General features: G+C 47.3%; 1 protein-coding gene across 1 annotated transcript in view; it reads right to left on the bottom strand.

The window, feature by feature from the left end:
• nherf1b (NHERF family PDZ scaffold protein 1b) overlaps positions 1–14588 on the bottom strand; it is a 60871-nt gene extending 46283 nt beyond the window's left edge. The window contains exon 1 of the mRNA XM_015945946.3: positions 13798–14588. Within this exon, the coding sequence (XP_015801432.3) occupies positions 13798–14448 (651 nt within the window). The 5' untranslated portion in view covers positions 14449–14588. The remainder of the gene's footprint in view (positions 1–13797) is intronic.
• Positions 14589–20189: the final 5601 nt, after the last annotated feature.

The raw sequence follows: 20189 nt of genomic DNA, 5'->3' as shown, positions 1-20189 counted from the left end.
AGTGGGAAAGCCTCTGCTTTGTGATGGGTTTCCCCTTACGAGGCCCACCCCATGACACAAAAAGCTGGTCCCCCCTGCGAAGGTTCTTTGTCCGATTCACACTCCTTGAGCGCGCGAATCGGACACAGCTTGTGCCACCGCTCCTCCTCAGGAGAGGAGAAGGGCGGTGGGTAGAAAGCTGTGAGGATAATAGGAGAAAAGGAGCCCACCACCTTAGGCACAAAGGCAGGGTTGGGCTTCAAGGACACCTTCATGTCACCTGGTGCAAACTGGGTGCAGGATGGGTGCACAGAGAGAGCCTGTAAGTCACTAACTCGCTTTGCAGATACCAAAGCCAGGAGTAGCACCACCTTAAGAGACAGGATCTTAAGGTCCAGGCCGTCCATAGGTTCAAATGGAGGCCCGGAGAGGGCTGACAGCACCAAGGACAGATCCCATGAGGGCACCAGGGGTCGAGACACAGGGAGAAGCCTGCGCGCGCCCTTCATGAAGCTACACACCAGGGGGTGTTGACCTGCCAATTTCTTACCAAAACCCAAGTGTCGGGCGGAAATGGCTGCTAGGTACACTTTAATGGTGGAGAAAGCCTTCTTCCCATCCAACAAGTCTTGCAGGAAAGACAGAATGACATTCACCGGGCATTGGAAGGGTGAGACCTCCCTGCCCTGACACCAGGCTTCAAACACCCTCCATTTACAGTCATATAGGGTCCTAGTGGAGGGGGCCCTAGCATTCTGAATGGTTCGAATGACTGCCTGGGGCAGCTCTGCTGACACTAGTCCGCACCCCTCAGGGGCCAGGCCCACAGGGCCAGCCGTTCTGGATGCGGGTGGAAGATCGAGCCTCCCGCTTGGGACACCAGGTCCCTGCGAAGCGGCAGTTTCCAAGGTTGGCCCTCCAGGAGCTGGAAAATGTCCGCCACCCAATGCATGGCTGGCCAGTATGGGGCCACCAGAATGAGAGTGTGGCGCTGGGTTCGTACCCTCAGCAAGGTGGATGGTATCAGGGCCACTGGGGGAAAAGCGTAAAGCAGACCCCGTGGCCAGTCGTGCGCCAGCGCGTCCACGCCGAGTGGAGCGTCTCGGTCGCGCAGGGAGAAGAACAGAGGACACTGAGCATTCTCCTTGGAGGCAAAAAGATCCACTACGGCTGTGCCGAACCGGATCCAAATCTGTTCCACCACTGCTGGATGCAGGCTCCAATCCCCGTACAGGGGTGTCCCTCTGGACAACAGATCCGCCCCCCGATTCAGAACACCCGGGACGTGGGTGGCTCTGATTGAGAGGAGATGCCTGCTGCACCATAGGATCAGTCTGCGTGCCAGTGTGTGTAACCGCATGGAGCGCAGCCCCCCCTGGCGGTTTATATATGCCACAGTCGTGGTGTTGTCTGTTCTCACTAGGACATGATGGCCGGACAGAAAAGGCAGGAAGCGCCTCAGGGCCAGAAAGACCGCGAGGAGTTCCAGATAATTTATGTGTGTCCCCCAGAGCTCTCTGCTCCACACACCCCTGACAGAGCGACCCTCCAGGAGCCCCCCCCAACCTGACAGGCTCGCATCTGTCGTGACCACTTTCCTCACGAGAACCAACCCCAAAGGCACCCCTTGTGCCAAGAGGGAGGGGTGACGCCAACAGCGGAGCGCCGCGACGCACGCTGCAGAGACCGTCACCCTGCGCGCTCTGTGGCGCACTGGAGAGAGACCCAGAGAAGCCACCCAGCGTTGAAAATCTCTCATGTGTAGACGGCCGAGTGGTACCACTGAAATAGCCGACGCCATGAGACCCAACAGCCTGAGGCATAACGCAAACCGCACCGAACTGTGTAGGCGGAAGCGCGCCAGGCAGAGCGAGAGCGCGTCCACGCGCGGTGTCGAGAGACGGGCCGTGAACGCCCCTGAGTCCAGATTCAGACCTAGAAAGGTTATTTTCTGGGAGGGGAGTAAAGCGCTTTTCTGCCAGTTTATTCTGAAACCCAGACCACACAAGTGACGGATCACAACCAGCGTGTTTGACGCTGCCTCCTCTCTGGACCGTGCCAGCAGGAGCCAGTCGTCTAAATATGTGGCCAGTCGAATGCCCCTCCCTCTCAGAGGGGCGATCGCCGCCTCCGTACACCTGACAAACACCCTCGGGCTCAGCGAGAGGCCGAATGGGAGCACGGTGTATTCGTAACACACTCCCTGAAAGGCAAACCTCAGAAATTTCCTGTGTGGAGGGTACACGGGAATATGAAAGTATGCGTCCCTCAGGTCGATTGAGGTGAACCAGTCGTTCTGGTGAATCAGACGCAAAAGGGATGAGAGCGTGAGCATTTTGAATCTGTACTTTCTGAGGCATCGGTTCAGGGCCCTCAGATCCAGGATCGGGCGAATCCCGGTCCCTCCCCGTTTCGGGACCAGGAAGTACCTGGAGTAGAAACCGCTCTGAGACCGATCGGGAGGCACAATGCATATCGCTCCCTTCTCCAGCAGGGAGGAGATTTCTCCCTGAAGGATGTGAGCTGACGACCCCTGGGCGTGGGAGAACACTACGCCGGAGAATCGAGGAGGAACTGAGGCGAATTGGAGCCTGTAACCCCTCGAAATTGTTCTTATCACCCAATGTGAAGCAGAAACCGCTGTCCATTCCTCCATGTGAGTTGAGAGCGGTGACACAGCCGTGACACACGGAGCACCAGCTCCCCCCAGAGGTTGTGGGGCAGCAGTGCTCGTGGCAACCACTGCGCATGCGCGGGGGCTTTGTGCTTTGACGGCCCAGGTGTACGGGGACGACCCGTGGCTGGCTAGAAAGTCCGCCAGGGGCCGCCCCCGCCTGGGACCGCTCATGGGTAACATTTTTATTGATTTTTGCTGCGCCCTTGACATTTTGTCTGGATGCGGCAGCGAACGTTTTAATGCTCCTTGAGCGTGACATGTTTGTGAAAAACAACAATGTGAGTGCTTGTGACGTGTGTTCTGAGCCGGCACAGCCGGCTGCACGTCCTGGCCCCACCCTGGACCGCTCGGGGACTCTGCCGGAGGGGTTCCGTGAGGGGGGGAGAAAGCACCATGGCAACGTTGAACAGGAGGGGCTGGCGAACGGGGAACTGCCAGCTGCAGCGTCGGGAGGGAAAGAACTCCGTCAGGCTGCCCTCTTCTTCTTCCTCACCTGCTGACCGCCGGGTCGGGTGGATTGTCCCGGCGGCGGAGCAGCTTGGTTGCCGGATCGCTGAGGCCACACTGGTCGAGGCGCTGAGCCCGAGGGAGCTGGTTGGACAGCTTGAGGCTTCGGGCGCTTTGGGATCCGGAACTGAGGCTGGGCTCGGGGTATTGCCTGAGGAAGGTTCGGCCGAGCCGGCAGTGCCGGTGAAGGCTTACGGGGAAGGCAGAGATGAAGGGCTTCATCCTCTTTCTTTTTGGCCTCACACCGTTGCTGCATAAGCCCCATTCCCACCTGTACCGGGTCGGCCCGGGCCGGGTAGCCCCAGTCGGCCCCAGCCTGGCCCGGTTGATTCCACACATCCTTGCCTTAAGCCCATGTGGGCTGATTCTACCCACCAATCAGAGGCTTGCTCTAATGGAAGGTGTGAATGGGCTGATTCTACCCACCAATCAGAGGCTTGCTCTAATGGAAGGTGTGAATTTGCTGTCAGCAGTGGGCGTGTTGGCCCTGGTCGGCCTGAAGCAGTACCCCTCGGGAAGAGGGCCGAGAATGAGCCTTGGTTGGCCCGGGAAAATTCCAGGCCACCCAGATATGTAAACAACCTATGCTACCCGGCCTGGGCCGACCCGGTACAGGTGGGAATGGGGCTATAGATGCCAGGGCAGAGCCGAAAATGCCTTCAGGCACGATTGGCATGTCCAAAATGTCCTCCTTCTCTCTATCAGAGAGGTTGGTGAGGTTCAGCCAACGTGCACGTTCCTGAAGCACCATCATGCCCATAGCTTTCGCCGTAGCCTGGACCGCGCAGCGCTGCACCCGCAGGCAGATGTCGGTCAGTACGGTGATTTCCTCCCACACCTCCGGGTCCGGCTTCGTATTCATGTCCTCACAGAGCTCGGCTTGGTACGCTGAGAGCATGGAGGAGACATTCAAAGCTCGGACCGAGATGGCGGCAGCCTTGTACGCCCTCTCGTTCAGCGCCGACTGGAAGCGGTCCGCCTTTGCAGGGAGAGCGGGAGGCCTGGAGGAAGTTGCCGAGAGTCGTGGGTGCAGGTGGGCTGCAACCAGCGGTTCCATCGGCGGCATGCGAAGCATGCCAGCCCTCTCCATCCCCTCGAAGTCCAGCGAGGAGGCTCCTTGGACCGGAGACCTTGAGCTGAAAGGGTGTTTGTCCCAGGAGGACCTCACTTCTTGGAGAAGCTCCGGGAAGGCGGGAAGGAGGGGCTTTGCCGCCCTTGTGGCCTGAGGCAGCTTCTTACCCTCGTAGCGGGACCTGACAGCCTCAGTGACCACGGTGGGCCAAGGGATGTTGAGCCTGGTCGCAGCGCGTCGGCAGACTGACTGCATGTCCAGGTGGGCGGCCGGAGAAGCCGCTCCATCCCTGGGAGAGGACGGAAAGCTAGGCATGGAGGCCTGAGCGACGGGGAGAAAGACGTCGTCATCCTCGTCCTCCTCTGAAATGAGGAGTTCCGAGGTGTCCTCGTCGTCTCCGTAGTCCAACTCCAACACGTCCTCGACGGGGTGGCTCGGACCGGCCAGTTCGAGCTGTGAGCCCCAGCTGAGTTCGGCACACGGTTCCGGCTCCGGGAGGGCATGTTCGCTGGCGTCCCCAGGCGGTGGCCCAGGGGCCGGCAGGCAAGGGTCCTTCCCCGACAGGCTAGCTTGGCGCGCTAGCCGCCGGCGAAGGCTCTTCAGGGTGAAGCAGGCACAGTTCTCACATGACCCGGGGACTTCCAATGCCAGCTGGGCGTGTTCCAGCCCGAGGCAGCTCGAGCAGACCTTGTGCGGGTCTTTGCTTGAGATTTTGTTCCCACAGGTACAGAGGCGAGCTCCTGAGCCATCGACTCCTCTGGTGGGAGGAGCGGCTTCCATGTTGGCTAACTGGTGTGTTAGCACAGAACGAACAGATGCACTGGAGTGTGAAGCTGCTCGTTATGCCCCGAACCTATGGTGAAGGTCAGGACAGAAGGACGGTAAGTTAACGTTCGGCGACGGAGAGAATATTAGAAGGCTCCGTCTGTGAACAGTTGAGCTAACTTACCTCAGAGATAAGCGACCACCGAAGCGAGAAGAGGTGATTGAATAGTGCGTGCGTTGGGACGCTTGCTACTTATAGTAGCATGGGGACGCGTACGTCACGGTCACTGGCCAATCAGAATTGGCGTATTGAGATAAGTGCTTCTGAGGAATCCGCGGAGGGGCGTATCCCATAGTGAGACATCGAAACGAATGTTAAGAAAGAGAACATTCTTATAAACAGACGTGCTAAATTTGGCAAGCGCATGATACACAACACGGAGGAGATTCACGATTGCATCTAGTTAATCAGAAGTAGAACACCGCAGACTGACGCGGCAAAAAAACATGTTTAACATCCACTATAACGAACTCAGCTAAAACACTAAGTCCAGCTTGTTTATTTTCTGTTACTTACCGGGCTGGCTCTTCCAAATGACGGCTCACTTGACCGCGGTGCTCTTCCTCTGCTGCATCAGCCCCCACATGCTTTCGTCTCAAATGTGCTCCCATACTCGTGAGGTTTTTGTCCGGGGTTTCTCTTCAGTTTTGTCGCTTCTATTTTTCTTCCGTATTTCCTCTTGTTCCGCCATTTTCTCACAGCAAGATGAGCGTCAGTAACGTGATACGTCATGAAAACCGAGGGCACCCATTGGCTCATTTCTTCTTCTACGGCTCCACTGGTAGATCAGTGGCTCATTACTGCCACACACTGGCGGCAAATTTAACAGCTTGTAACCGATGTCAGATTGTGGTAAAAAATAGACTTTATGCGGTAAAATATGATTATTAAACAACTAATCGATGACTAAAAAAGTTGTTAACTATTTTAATAATCGATTATAATCGATTAAATCGATTAGTTGTTTCAGCTCTAGGGTGGTCCTTCATCTGGTTAATAATTCCTCTCTTAAGAACCACGTGACTTCTAGACTATTTTTTTAATTAGTAAAACAGTTTTGTAGTTTGTGTTAGATTATGTGTTTGGTTATATTCATTTGTTTATAATCAGAAAATCTGGAGTGTTTTAATTCTTTCAACATCACAGTCATCCGCAAAATGTAAAATTCCTCCCTAATCCTGTCTTTCCAGTAATGTTCTGATCCTGTAGCATCAGCTGATTAGAAACATGCAAATAAACATAAATTCTAAGCTATTTCCAGTGTTGCCAACTGTTTTTGACTGAAAGTAGCTGAAGTTCCCCCCGAAAGACGTTAGATGTCACCAGATGACGTCACGTGCTCATTTGCATAAGACGTGATGACGTCACCACGTCTGCGTCGTGACGTAATCGGTCTTGTAGAGTAAATCAATCAAATAAAACCCACGTGATTTTATAAAAAATGTATTTAATTTATTTTTTAATATTTTATTAAAATGAAAAACCCATAGAATACAAAACAGCACCTTTTTATAAAAGTTTAAAATGTGCAATGTTTATGAACTCATCATAGAGTTCCAATGTTCCTTGATCGCACCACAAGTGGTGCGAGCATCGACATGGGTGTGAGAAGCCAGCAGCCATGTGCGATAGCGACGCTGCCCTGCGGTCAGCCTACCAGTGCCAACTGAGCTCAGCTGCCGAAATGCGGCAGGATGGCGGAAGGAGTGGTTGCCCTTTATCTAGCTCCGGTGGCTATCTTAAATAATGAACTTGTTAATAAACTATTTGCATGCGAGAGAAAAAAACTCACTGGTCATATTATATCACCCTTCACAACCAGACGAAGGAGTTTCAGCAAAACGTAAAGTGTGTGTGAGTCAACAAAGGAAGAAGAAAATGGCTAAAGCTAACAACAAAGCTAACAAAGCTACTCACGACGACTACCTCGCCCCAGCGAAGATGAGCACAAACTCAAAAGGTAAGAAAACTTATCATCACCCTGCAAAGCTGTAACTATTTCAATATTTACACTATTAACAACAATGAAACAGTTTTATCTATTAGTTTCAGTTCAGATGTTTTATTAACAATAGATTAACTATTTAACATATTTATTTAAAGGCCAACCACATGAACTATTGACATATTTACAGTATTAACAAAAAGGATTTTTTATTGTAGTTCCAGTTGATATTTTTTACTTACAATAAATTAGCTATTATACAGCTTGATTTAAAGGCCAATCACATGAACTATTGACTTATTTACAATATTAACAGAGTTTTTTTTAATTGGAGTTCCAATTTATTTTTTTTTATTAACATATCACATAAACTATTGACAAATATTTACAAAGTTAACTAATTTTAATGTTTTTTTTTTAATCTGCTTACTCTAGATCATCGAGGGCCCTGAGGCAGAACTCCATGTCCTCTATACAAGCACTATCAGTGCTTTCCCTCTGAGAAGCAGTGCTGGATGACTGCATGCTTGGACCTGGACAACTGTCTGCTTTAAAAGAGTAGGCAGCAGACGTGGCAAAGAGATTTAGCACCTTATCTGGCAACTTGTGCTCATAACACGTGTTCCCAGCTAGTCTTAAGCCATATCTTATGTGGAGGATGGAGGTGAGAGTTTGGAGGGACATGCGGCTTCTTAATTTGTTTTTAATGACACCCATTTGGCTGAAGAGTCTTTCTACTGCAGCATTTGAGTGAGGCAGCGAAAGAACTGCAACTGCTGCAGACGCCAACTCTTCAAATGGGTTAAGGCCTGCTGCATCCCTGTGCTTTTTGACCTCAAACCAGAACCCAGTGGTGTTGGCTGTTTCCTCCCATCTCTGAAAATGGACACTTCTCCACTGATTAATTATGCGGTCAGTTGTTTCAGGATCATATCCTAATAAGACCATCAGCTTTGCCATGTCATCTGGGTTCTTGTTTTGTTTCAGGGTCTCTCCGACGCTGAACAATGACATGTGCTGAAGAATTTCCAGACTGTCCGGAAGTCTTGCTCGAAGCTCATTGGCTAGGGCAACGGTGTAACTAATACACCTCCGTCTCACACAGTCCTCATCCTCAGGGGAGATGGTAAGCTCTGCTGTTTTGGACTCAAATGCAAAGCCAAGATACGGCCTGGGTGAGATGTGGTTCTCTATTGGGTCTTTCAGGATGTCAATTGTAGCCCCAGGATGAAGAACTCTGCTGCACACAGATTTAATTAGTAGAATTAAACAGTCCAGGAGCTTGAGAGGATCTGTTTGCTCTCCCTCAAAGGCCTTCACTGCAGCCTGCACCTCACCAAGGATTGATTTCAGGTAGGTCAAGTACAGTAGGTTCTGTGGGTCAGCATACATTGAATGCAAAACGTCTGCCATGTAGCAATGCTCGCTTGTCTTGGTCAGACTAAAATGGAGCTTTAGCTCCTCCCACTGACTGAGTAGTCTTGATACAGCAGGTTCTATTGAAAGCCAGCGTGTGGCACAGACTCTTGTTATGGCCAATGGCCTCTCGCCACAGTTTATGGTTTCATAAACTGTCCTGTATGCTTCTTTTCTTTTAGGGGAGATGGAGAACCAATTGTAGGTTTCCCTGACCAGGAACTCAACACTGCGAGGAAGAGTGGTTTTGGAAGCAGAGCTGACAGCCAGTTGCAAGGAGTGACATACACAGCGGATGAGAACAAGGTGTTTTATTTCTTCTTTAAGAATTTTGTGAACACCATTGTATATCCCTGTCATTACTGATGCATTGTCTGTTCCAATGCCAAGCAGGTTCTCCTTCTCAAGGCCAGACTGATGGAGAAAGGAGAGAACTGCCTTGGCGATGCTCTTCGCATCCCCTCCCTCCAGCTCAAGAAGGCCAAGGAAGGTGTCCACCACGTGTCCCTTTCCCTCACTAAAATAGCGAACCACAATGCCCAGATATTTGGAGACACTGACATCTGTGCTTTCATCAAGCAAAAGGCTGTATTTGTTACTGCCAATGTCAGCCACCAACCGCTGTATGAAATATGGAGCCAAAACACCATTTATCATCTCAGTGCATTTGGTACGGTGCATCCGAAAAGTTTGGGCAATAGTAGAATCAGGGAAAGCTGCTTTGCATGCTAAACCAATGTGGTCACATGACAAAATTAAGCAGTGATCACTGATAGCCAAAGCAATTGTGGCCTCTGCCTGCTTCAGTGTGTCCGTTTTTTTGGCAACGAATGTCAGTTTGGGTTGGCTTGCCTGATTGTAAGGCTTAGCCTTCTCGATGTGCTTCTGGGTAGCTGCATGCTTTTTAATGTCTGACAACTTTGCATAGAGGTCTGTTTTGCAGTACATGCAGGTAGCTCTAATGTCACTACCTGCATGTGGTTTCAGCCAACCTTTAAATTCAGGTAGTGACTCCCATTCTTTGCGGTACTTTTGGAAATAGGATTTTGGTTGTGTCATTGTTGTAATGTATTTACTTTGCCAATTTGTCTAATAAAATGTTAAATGTCTGTTTTTTATCGAAATCTGTGTCACTATGATGAAGGGAAAACAAGGAGGTGGGACAGGATGAAAGAAGTAAAAACAATTTTTTTAATTTTGAGTTGGGGAAAATGTGAGGTGAACTGAGAAATTAATAAATGGTAAGCAATAAAAAAAGGCTGGGGACACTTTAGAAAGAGGAAGGAGAAATAAATGTTTAAAAGATGAAAAAACGTATATAGGAATTAAAGAAATTATTGCTTTCTAAGCAAAAGTAAACAGTGTAAAGTAGCCTTTAAAAAGGCTGTTTAATGTATGTTCAATTCTCTATAGAACTGATACAAAGTCTGAAAATAGGTGGATATCTGTTGGTGGGTGGCCAGTGTGTGACTAACAAAAGGAAAAAATTGGTCTTAAATACTTGGATATTTCTTTTGTACAATTAAATTTATTTTCTCTGTAAAACAAATTTATTAGTTGGAGGGTGAAAACCCACAAATGGTTTGATTGGTCAACGGGGGTAGCATGATCATGCTGCATGCACATGCGCAGATCATTTTCTTTCTGATCATCTGGAGGAAGGACACGGTCCTGTCGCTTCAAATGCATCTCTAATCTGCAGGTAAAGTCGGCATCTCGGCAACAAAGTTGTAGTCGAAGTAGCTGAGGAGGGTCGGAAATGTCACCAGAATTGTCGCTAGTCGCTTTTTTGAAAAACAGTCGTTAAGGGGGTCTGAAAAGTCGTTATAAATGGTGACAGATTCGCTAAGTTGGCAACACTGGCTATTTCATTTTAAAGCTGATTAAATAAGTGACATGAATCATTTGCAATAGAGGCGCACAATGTTGTTTGTTCTATGGCCGATACTGATGCCGATATTTTGGAGACATGGTCAGCCGATGGCCGATATGTACTGCCGATTTTTATGGGCTGAATGTCATGCCCGATTTAGACATTTTCACCTTATTTTCATGCTAAAATGTAACTGATAGCATCAGTTGATGCAAAAAAATTCTGAAGCTAAATCAGATTTTCAAATTTGAATTTAACTAATTTTTAAATCTGAACACTGTGCACTGCTCAGTGTTAAAATCAGACACCTAAATAAAGTTAATTTAGAGTATTTTTTATGCAAATGTTGTCAGTGAACATAAACATACATTGAAATAAAATTCTGCAACTGCACCGGGCTGCCCGAGGACGTGCCCGACTTTAAATCGGCTTTACAAAGGACAAATATTGCAGATGCATAAAAAAATGGTAAACATCGCCCGATATATCGGCAAACTTTTTTTTTAGAGGTGGACAGAACCACATCCTCAAAACTCTCCTCTGCAAAACAGCAGGGTAAACATTTTACAGCCCTGTAAACAAACGAGTGACCTTTGGAACAGCTGATGTGTTCTCGTTTTTCGTTCAAGACCACAGCTGCTTCTCTCCTCACTCATGTTGACCTTAAATCGCTGCTCATCCATTTTTCACACCTCCCTTGCACTTTCTCGCTTCCACCTACCTTCCACACACACACACACACACACACACACACACACACACACACACACACACACACACACACACACACACACACACACACACACACACACACACACACACACACACACACACACACACACACCATCAGCGTAACCATGGAGACCACACAAGCTCCGGCTCCTCGACTTCTGAAGGGAAGCTGAGGAGCTCTCTTTAGTGTCAAACTAAACGTGTGTGTGTGCGTTTGTGTGTGTGAGACTGGCTGGGCGACAGGACTTGGACAAAGGAATGCCAGACAGGATGCTGGAAGAAAATTCCAGAAACTTTTGAGTTCATGTAAAATACGCCCTGAAGTGCAACACAACATCTCTTGAGTCCTATTTTCACTCCTGAGTGTGCCAATGTCTTCATGTAACCTTCTCAGCTTGGGAAATCTTGCTTTGCAAATTCATATTAAAGAAGATCTCCCAACCGGGATCACTACTCAGTAGGAGTCAATGGAAACCTGCTGTTAAATTCCATATTTAAAACACGAAACAGACTTTTTAGGGATTGCAATATGGTCTCCACAACACTTGCCCTGCGGGATTGTGCGTGCCGGCATGAATCGACAGCTCCACCGGGCCATCTGTGGACAGTATCGAGAGTAAACACAAGAACAATTGCTGTGTATCCCCAGGACAAACAACACAACCCAGCAGCTCTCAAGAGCTGCGTGCAAACACGCGTGGGCTGCAGCTATTTCCATGTGAAGAGGAATAGGAAAAAAAATCCCTTAAATACCAGAAACGTGATTCCAAATCTAGCTGCTCGCACTGAGAAAAGCTAAAGCTGTCATTACATTGTTGTTGTGAAGGATGGATGTGAAGAAGCAGCGAGTGCCCTCTACTTCAAAGCATCACTTCATAAAGATGAATGCTAAATGTCAGCGGTTTCTGTGTCTTAAATTGCTTTTTATGAGCTTTTAACAGTTGGGTGAGGAGGAAAAAGTTGTTTGAGGAAGAAACTAAGAAATATTTGGAGGAATTTCTGAAGCGTTTAAAAGTAACTAACTACCCAAAATGTCAGCATAAGCTTTGTAATAACACAAGATTAGGCAAAATGTCACCATTTTCATGTAAAAACATAAATATGTGTTTAAAGCAACTAGATTAAAAGTAATGTTAAAGTTGCTGCCAGTGGCTCATTAAGGTCAAGAGAAAACAAGATGACAGAAATGTCTACGTTTGATGTATGCTTTGTGTATGTACTAATTTTTAACAAAACTTAATAAAAGCTGCTTTCTTCCTACTCAAAAAAGTGCTTATTTGTAACTAAATATCTAAATTCAACTGTAACACGGATAATCATGACCTCTCTGACCTCCTCAGCTTTAAAGAGGTATAAATCAATGCCTTAGGAATCGTTCTCAATGGAAAAAAAGCTCTGGCGCTTCAGTTTCAGGAAGTAGAAGTTAGTCGGAGGAATGGGGGCATAAAACGGCAGGATTTGGAGACTTACTCGTTATTCATGATTTTTGGACACCTCACCTCTGATTGGCTAAGAGCAACGCGACTCTTCCACCGACTGTTTGCTCTGCAACGTTTTTCTTCTACAAATAACACAAGCCTGGAGGAGTTCTACCGTGCTGCCGAGTTGCTTATGCTAACGGTTAGCTACTACTAGCCAAGACCTGCTCTGCTCTCTCCTGAATCAACAAAAGTCTTCCCTGTCACGAGCCAAGATGGGGGAGTCCAAGTCTGACTTTTCTAATACGAGACTTTCCTCGTCTATTTACTCTCCACGGCAAAGACTGTTTTCACATTCAGCCTGCAAGTGAAATTCAGAACAACTGATCATATCTTAAAAATAAAAATAACAAGAAAAAATAGTTTCTCAGTGAACTTGGTCTTTAAGATAGAATGGAAGGAGAGGATCAAAAGTGGGGATGATTACCTTTCTGTGTGAACCAAGCCAAAGCAGAAATAGGATTGTATAAAAACACTTAAAAGAAGCCCAGCAGGTTCTGGTTCTGCCCTTTTGTGATATCTGCTGTCTCACACGCTCCTTCTACCCGTCTCACTGGGAGGACATGTGTTGGACTCAGACAGAAACAGCCTCAGGGGTAAACATCCAGAACACGCAAGGCGGCGCAGCAAGAGGCACAGATGTCCCTGACCGGAGCGTCTTCCTCAAGTGGTTTGAATGAATTTAAACACACACACACACACACACACACAAGTGTGACCAGAGAAAATAAGAGCAGACAACTGAGTGAAGCCCACCCCATAATGTTCCAAGATGAAAGGCTGAAAAACAAATCCCATAACGGGATCTCACTAGTGGGAATAAAACAAGACACCAGACTATTTCCTGCTGTTTGTAGTGGAGGCTTTAGTTATTTGATGTAGTTTGTTTTCACTGCCTAAGCCTGAACCTGCAGGCTGACGACAGAACGATAAACACAGATGTGTCTGTGGCCAGAATGTTCTGGTGTTGTTTGAGGCCATCAGACCCGAGCCTGAACCTCTCACCCAGCAGCCTGGTCAATAGATCAGCTGACGTTCGTCCTCTTTAACGTTATCTGTCATGTTTGTTCATTCTTTGGCCATTAACAAAAAGGAAACACAGAACCTAGAGAGAGCTAGCTCCTCTGAGCTCTACCAGCTGGGTATCGGCCATTGATCCACATCGGTGGACCTGTGGACATGAGACTGAGGTTGTCTTTGTCACTGAGGACCTATTCTCCTCAGGAGGACATGTCTAAGAGGAAGAGACACCAGGACGGGACATGATGAAACTTTTCCAGAACTCAACTCACCTTCTCAGAGCTGATGCTCAGCATCTCCTCCACGTGTCCGAGGATCTCCCCGTTCCTCTCTGGGACGGGGGTCAGCTCCCTGGGTGTCTCCGCCTGCTCCTCCTCCTCCTCCTCCTCCACCACCACCACCTCATCCTCCTCCTCTTCTTCTACTTCTCCTTGAACTTTCACCTCCTCCAGCCTCGCGTTCCCGTTTTCAGTCCCGTCCACCTCTACGTCCTCCTTCACCAATATCACCTCCTCCTCTCCGTCTTTCTTCTCCTCGTCCTCCTGCGTCTCCTCCTCCTCTCCGTTGTCCTCGAACGGTAACGGGAGACCATCGGAGACGAACTCCTTCAGGCACTTTAGGTTGTGTTTCTTCAGCAGCAGGTCCGTGTCCGGGTCCACCACCAGCAGCTCCAGTCGGCCCGCCGTGGCTCGGATCCGGGACACGACCTGCTGGTGGCTCTCGGTCTCCACGTCCTCACCGTTGACGAAAACGAGTCGGTCTCCTGCGCGGAGACCCGAGGACTCTGCCGGGCTGTCCGGCTCCACCAGGCGGATGAACTGGCCCGTCTTGCCCTTCTCTCCGTGCAGGTGGAAGCCGTAGCCGTTGTCGCCCTTCAGCAGCGAGCACAGCCGCGGCCGCAGATGCTGCTTCTTACTCGGCATGTTCGCTGCTGCTGCCGCTCTACCTGTTGCTCGGTCTCACTGGGAACGACTGGAGGCTCTGGGCAGGATGCTGGGGAGGACGGAGGGTGTGCCAGAATGAGTGAAAAACAACACCCAACCCCGTCCCGCTCTGATGTAACCCTCCTCCTCCGGGTGGCTCCAGAGTCCTGACCCGCGTGCAGAACTCACCCTGAGGAAGGAGGAGGTGCGTTCAGGGACCGGTGCATGAAGGACGAGTAAACCAACCGGGACAGAACACCAAGTGGAAATACCAGTTTATTATAATTATTTATAGTTTGTTATCATTTAACAGATCCTACTGTGATACCTAAAGGGAGTTTCTGGCCATTTTGAGGTTTCGGTGTAAAAGCAAATAGCCTCACTCAGCAGAAACAGGGTTTGATGGTGCGTTCGATGTATCTTCGGAACTCGGAAATCCCAACTTCCTAGTTGGAAAATTGTAACCCCCCCCCCCCCCCCCCCCCAAAAAAAGTCGGACCTCGCAGTCAGAAACTCGGAGGAATTTCAGAATTCCGAACTCGACAACAAAAATGGCAGCTCTTCTTATCAACAACAGTAACTTTTGGGTGAAATGTGTTTATTTAACAGAACACACATAGTTTAAAACCAATATTAAATGTAGTGTTTGCAACTCTAAGCTTAACATACTAAAAGTTTTGTTTGCGTGTTAAACGCAAATCTTAAAACCATGCTATTAAGAGGAGTATACAAACAATTACTACTTGGGAGGTGTGCGTCGCCAATATTGGAATCCTGACATCGCTGACTACAGTAACCAGAACGCAGTTAACTCAGGTGTGTCACCATTCCCAGTTCCAAATTCAGACTTCAGAGGTAAACTGAACGCACCACTAGTTCCAGGAATAAAGGTGGATGCTGCTGCTTTATAGGGCATGTTATGAAAAACTCACCATTTGCTTCCTTTTAGGCTGTGTGGTCTCTACTGCCTCTATAAACACTCCAAACGTGGAAAAAATCCTTCCGAGCGTTTTCTGCCAGTGTTTGATTTTAGAAATAATTTGCCTAAAACAAGCTGTTTTGAAAATTACGAAAACCATCTTTCACATGCAAGAAAGACCCATTGCTGGAGGAGTAGCGGCTCTACTCCAAGCCCCATCCAGATGGAGCTTCTCAGCTTATAGCAGCCTGAGCAGGGGTGGCCAGTTCTAGCTTGTTTTCTTAAAGTGACAAAGCCCTGAAACAGACCCTGTGCTTGATAGCAAACGCTTTTGATTAATGAACTCTGGAGAGCTGTGGTACTTCCTCTCCCCTTCACAATGATGTCAGCATGGATGCATGCAGTGAACAGTACACTTTCCAGATCCCTTGGGAATTTGCCAAGAATTTCAGTCGATGACAATTATCGTATTGTCGACACTTTTTCATCTGCTCCATAAAGCAAACAAGAAAAGGGATTCAAATTGTACATATTCCAGTTTGTGCACAATTATGAAGGCGAGTACAGAACACGGCTGTGCTAACTAGTGCAAACTTGATTAAAAGGGGCAAGGTAAACATGTTGTGCTAATATTAAACTGTAACTACAGTTTTCTTTTGCTACCTTACTGAGCCTTATTTCTACTATACAATACATTCATTTACACACCCAGAGAACTTTGATGCTAATTTGATTCCAAGAAAGCTCCATCTACGATTGGCGTATATCCATGATAGGAGCTGTTGTGGTCGCAGTGCAGCCACTAAATAAGGCATTATTTTCCACTAAAGTTCTTTATTTCACCAATTATTTGATGTGGATCACCAGCACTGCACTGAAGAAAACATCTGTTGGATTTACATAATTGAATCACGTAAATCAGTTCCATGAAATTGAATTGTGTTGGTTTTATGCAAGCCCCCACAATGCGGCTCAAACATTGAGGCCAACCTGGAAGTACCTAAAATTGCAGTTCCACCCTCATCCTCTGGGGGCTGGTGTCAGAAGCGAGCAAATCCTCATTGACTCCCATGTTAAAAATACCAATTTCACAGCAGATAAACATGTTTACAGCCTGGTGCCAGAACATATTTGTTTAAATTATCTAGTTTACACTCATGACAACTCTGAGGGGGTTGAATTTTCTCACTCTTCTGTTTAAGTGTATTAAAAGTCTAAAATTCTGTATAATGAGCATCCGACCCACGTGACCGCCGCCTCAGACCCACGTGACCACTGAGCTAGCTCTGTGGAAAGGCCTCAGTACAGCCTCGGTCTGGCCTGGAAACTGCTCCGGCATTTTGAGTCTCTGTGTTTGTGTATTCTTTTTTGGATATTATTTGTGCAATTGTTGGACAAAATGACTTGCTTGTCACGAACAGGACTCAGAAGACCCGTAATGACGCCAAACACAGTAAAATTATATTAAAAAATCTTTTATTTTTTGTGGAGTTACCAGAGGAGGGCGAGGCAGGAGTCGGAGGGCATGCGTGAGTCAAAACCAAATCGGCACAAGCATGTACAGGGAGCAGGCTGGAGACGTGGTAGAAGACAGGCGAGGGTCGTGATGGCAGGCAGAGTTCAAGGCAGGGGTCAGGAGAAAAACGAGGTCCGGGGGCAGAGATCAGGCACGGTGGATGGCTGGAGAATTTACTGGCAAATGTTTTCAATAATCTGGCAGAGACTGGATAGCTGGATGGTTCTTTGATAGCAGGGGAAGCAGGTGTGTGAGATGAGCTGAGGAGTCAGGAGCAGGTGAAGTGGATGAAGCTGATTACAGGAACAGGTGAGATGAATGGAGTTGATGGTGGTTGCCAGGGAAACAGGGCTTGTCAGGAGCTTGGTGAGGGGACCAGGTGAGCTGAATGAAGGCTGAAAAATGGGAGTCATGAAATTGCTGTGGCATTAATTGCACTAATAGAGCGTCCAAGGAGTCTCCACTTCATTTTTTTTGGTAAGTAAAATTATATTTATGTATTTTAGGTCGCTGCCGAGCTGAGCTTAGATTTTAACATGTACTGTTTAACCATGAAATTTAAATGTAATAGGGTAAACCCAGTGCATTTAACATAATGCTGCACTTTAGAAAATGGGTTGAAATATAACATGTTGGTGGAGCTGGGTTCCGACTATCGGCTTGTGGAGCTCTCGGGAGACTGATGTTTTCCACCCGTTTCTCCCCTCCCCGCAGCTCGGCGCATCTCTGATCGCGGCTCCAGTCTGCTGCGCGGGCTACCAGCTTGTGGAGCTCTGGGACGGAAACCTTTCGACCCGGTTCTCCCCAGCGGCAGCTCTGCGCATCTCAGATCGCAGCGGCGCTTGTCTGCTGTGCGGCTGCCGGCTTGTGGAGGTCTCGGAGACCTCTGTGTTCCACCCGGTTTTACCCAGCGGTCAGCCCGGCGTACCTCTGACTCAGAAGCTCTGGTGTTGTGCACAGTTAACTCCGGTTGTAGCTAGGTTGCTACCTCCGTTAGCTTAGCTCCCACCTCCGTGTTAGCTTTGGGTTAGCTTCAGGTTAGCTTGTAGCTAGTTCGACCGGGTGTCGTCAGTTGATCCCAGCCTTACAGCCCCACCCTCAGCTCCACCTCTCTTCCCTTTTGTGGAATTGTCTGGGCTTGACGGAACCTGTGACACGGTCAAAATGGCGTTGGTGGCCACCTCTCATTTGCCCTCAAAAACTTGTTATTGGAGCATATGGAAACCCATTGTCCAATATTTATATGTCGATGGTTTTATGGCTTCATCATATCATGCCAACATGTTAAATCCATGTTACTAGAACATGACCATTTCATGATTTAAAAATCAAAACATGATTTAAATGTGTCGTGAGAACATGATTTGCACTTGTTCACCTGACAAACATTAAATTCATGTTAACATTAAACAAAAAAAGTCATGTTTAGACCAGAAACAAACAAATCGTGCAGAATTCAAAAAATACATTCTCATAGTTTCACAACCAGACTAAAGCTCTTTTTTCAGTGTATTCCCATGTTAGTTCAGAGTGTCTCGGACGTGCTTTGTTGTTATTATCCGGGGTGCTTTACAGATGTTTAGTGATGAAATGGTGATTTCAGTGACGTCGCTGCCATTCTTATGTACACAACTTGCGTCTTTACCTTAAATATAAGGCGAACTGCACATTTTTATCATATTCTGACATAAATGGATAATATTCAATGTAATCGAGTAGAAACACAAAATCAGATGCGTTGCTATGCATCGGTTTTCTAGCAGCTACATTGCTTCATCCATTTCAGTTAAGGGGGAGGGGAGTAGGTACACACACACACACACACACACACACACACACACACACACAGACATGCCAATCAAAGCAAAATTTTACTATTAAATATCTTAATTTATCCTCATTTACCATGCAGTTTAATTAGCATAACACTAGCTATAATAGACTTAACAAAAATATACTTCCTGTCGGAACCTGGAAATTAGCATTTTGTTTTGCGCACAGGGTCAATAGCTTTCTCTGGAAGGTACTGAAAATGTCAAGAATAAAACTCCTAAAAGAGGGGGGAACAAGAAAAAAAGAAAAGAATAAAACTGCTGAAATGGCTTTATATGAGAGATATTTTGTACAAAAACATTGTGAACATGTTTGGCATCGACCATTGAACAATTATAATTTAAGAAAAAAATTATGATGTCACAGGTGATGCTAATAGTGAGTTAGATACTGTTGCATTCCTATCAGTTTCGCTTTACAGTTATTTACATGCAGGGGTGGCTCTATGGTTGTGTGTGTGGTTGTGTGTGTGTGTGTGTGTGTGTGTGTGTGTGTGTGTGTGTGTGTGTGTGTGTGTGTCCATAAAGTAACACATACAAAGTTATTGATTTTATGGCTTGATTTATTTGTGGCAGTAAGAGTTACAAAATAATGTAAACTGATGATATAAGGCAGTAACAAAGTATTCTTTATATTCAAACATCACCATGATTGTTGAATTTGTTTTAGTGCGGTATCATTTTACAACTACGTTCAGCACACATTTAAGAGAGACACAGGTTGACCTGTAGGTTAAGGAGTTAAAATCTCCTAAAAGTGATGGCTGAAACCAGTCCTGTGCAATAATCTAATGGACCATTCCCATCTGTACCGGGTCGGCCCGGGCCGGGTAGCGTAGGTTGTTTACATATCTGGGTGGCCTGGTATTTTTCCGGGCCAACCAAGGCTCATTCTCGGCCCTCTTCTCGAGGGCGTCTGCTTCAGGCCGACCAGGACCAACACACCCACTGCTGACAGCAAATTCACACCTTCCATTAGAGCAAGCCTCTGATTGGTGGGTAGAATCAGCCCACATGGGCTTAAGGCAAGGATGTGTGGAATCAACCGGGCCAGGCTGGGGCCGACTGGGCCGACCTGGTACAGATGGGAATGGCCCATAAGTTCTGTTTCTGAAACTGATTTCTGTATATTTTCATTTCTTAATTTATATTGGGGAACTTACTCCTAAAAATTGTGTCTTGTTAATATAAGTAATGACATAATGAGTAATTTTGAAGTGTTTTTGAGTGTATTTTGTTGACTGTACTTATGTAGGGCTAGTTCACACACTTCAGTGAGGTCCAGAATTGCCACCCTTTATTGACCTTTTGCACCTTCTTTGCAACATTTTCTAGATCCGCCCCTGATGAAGTTCAAAAACCCATAACAGTTTATACTAAACTTTTACATTACCATTAGTTTCATTTTGCACAGTTATTATTCTATATTCTCAGCCACAGCTACACAATTTAGCACCAAATACAGCAGGAATTT

Source organism: Nothobranchius furzeri, chromosome 12, assembly GCF_043380555.1.
Source record: "Nothobranchius furzeri strain GRZ-AD chromosome 12, NfurGRZ-RIMD1, whole genome shotgun sequence".
Lineage (NCBI taxonomy): Eukaryota > Metazoa > Chordata > Actinopteri > Cyprinodontiformes > Nothobranchiidae > Nothobranchius > Nothobranchius furzeri.
Note: the sequence above shows the minus strand (reverse complement) of the source record. Positions and strands in the feature narration are given on the sequence as shown.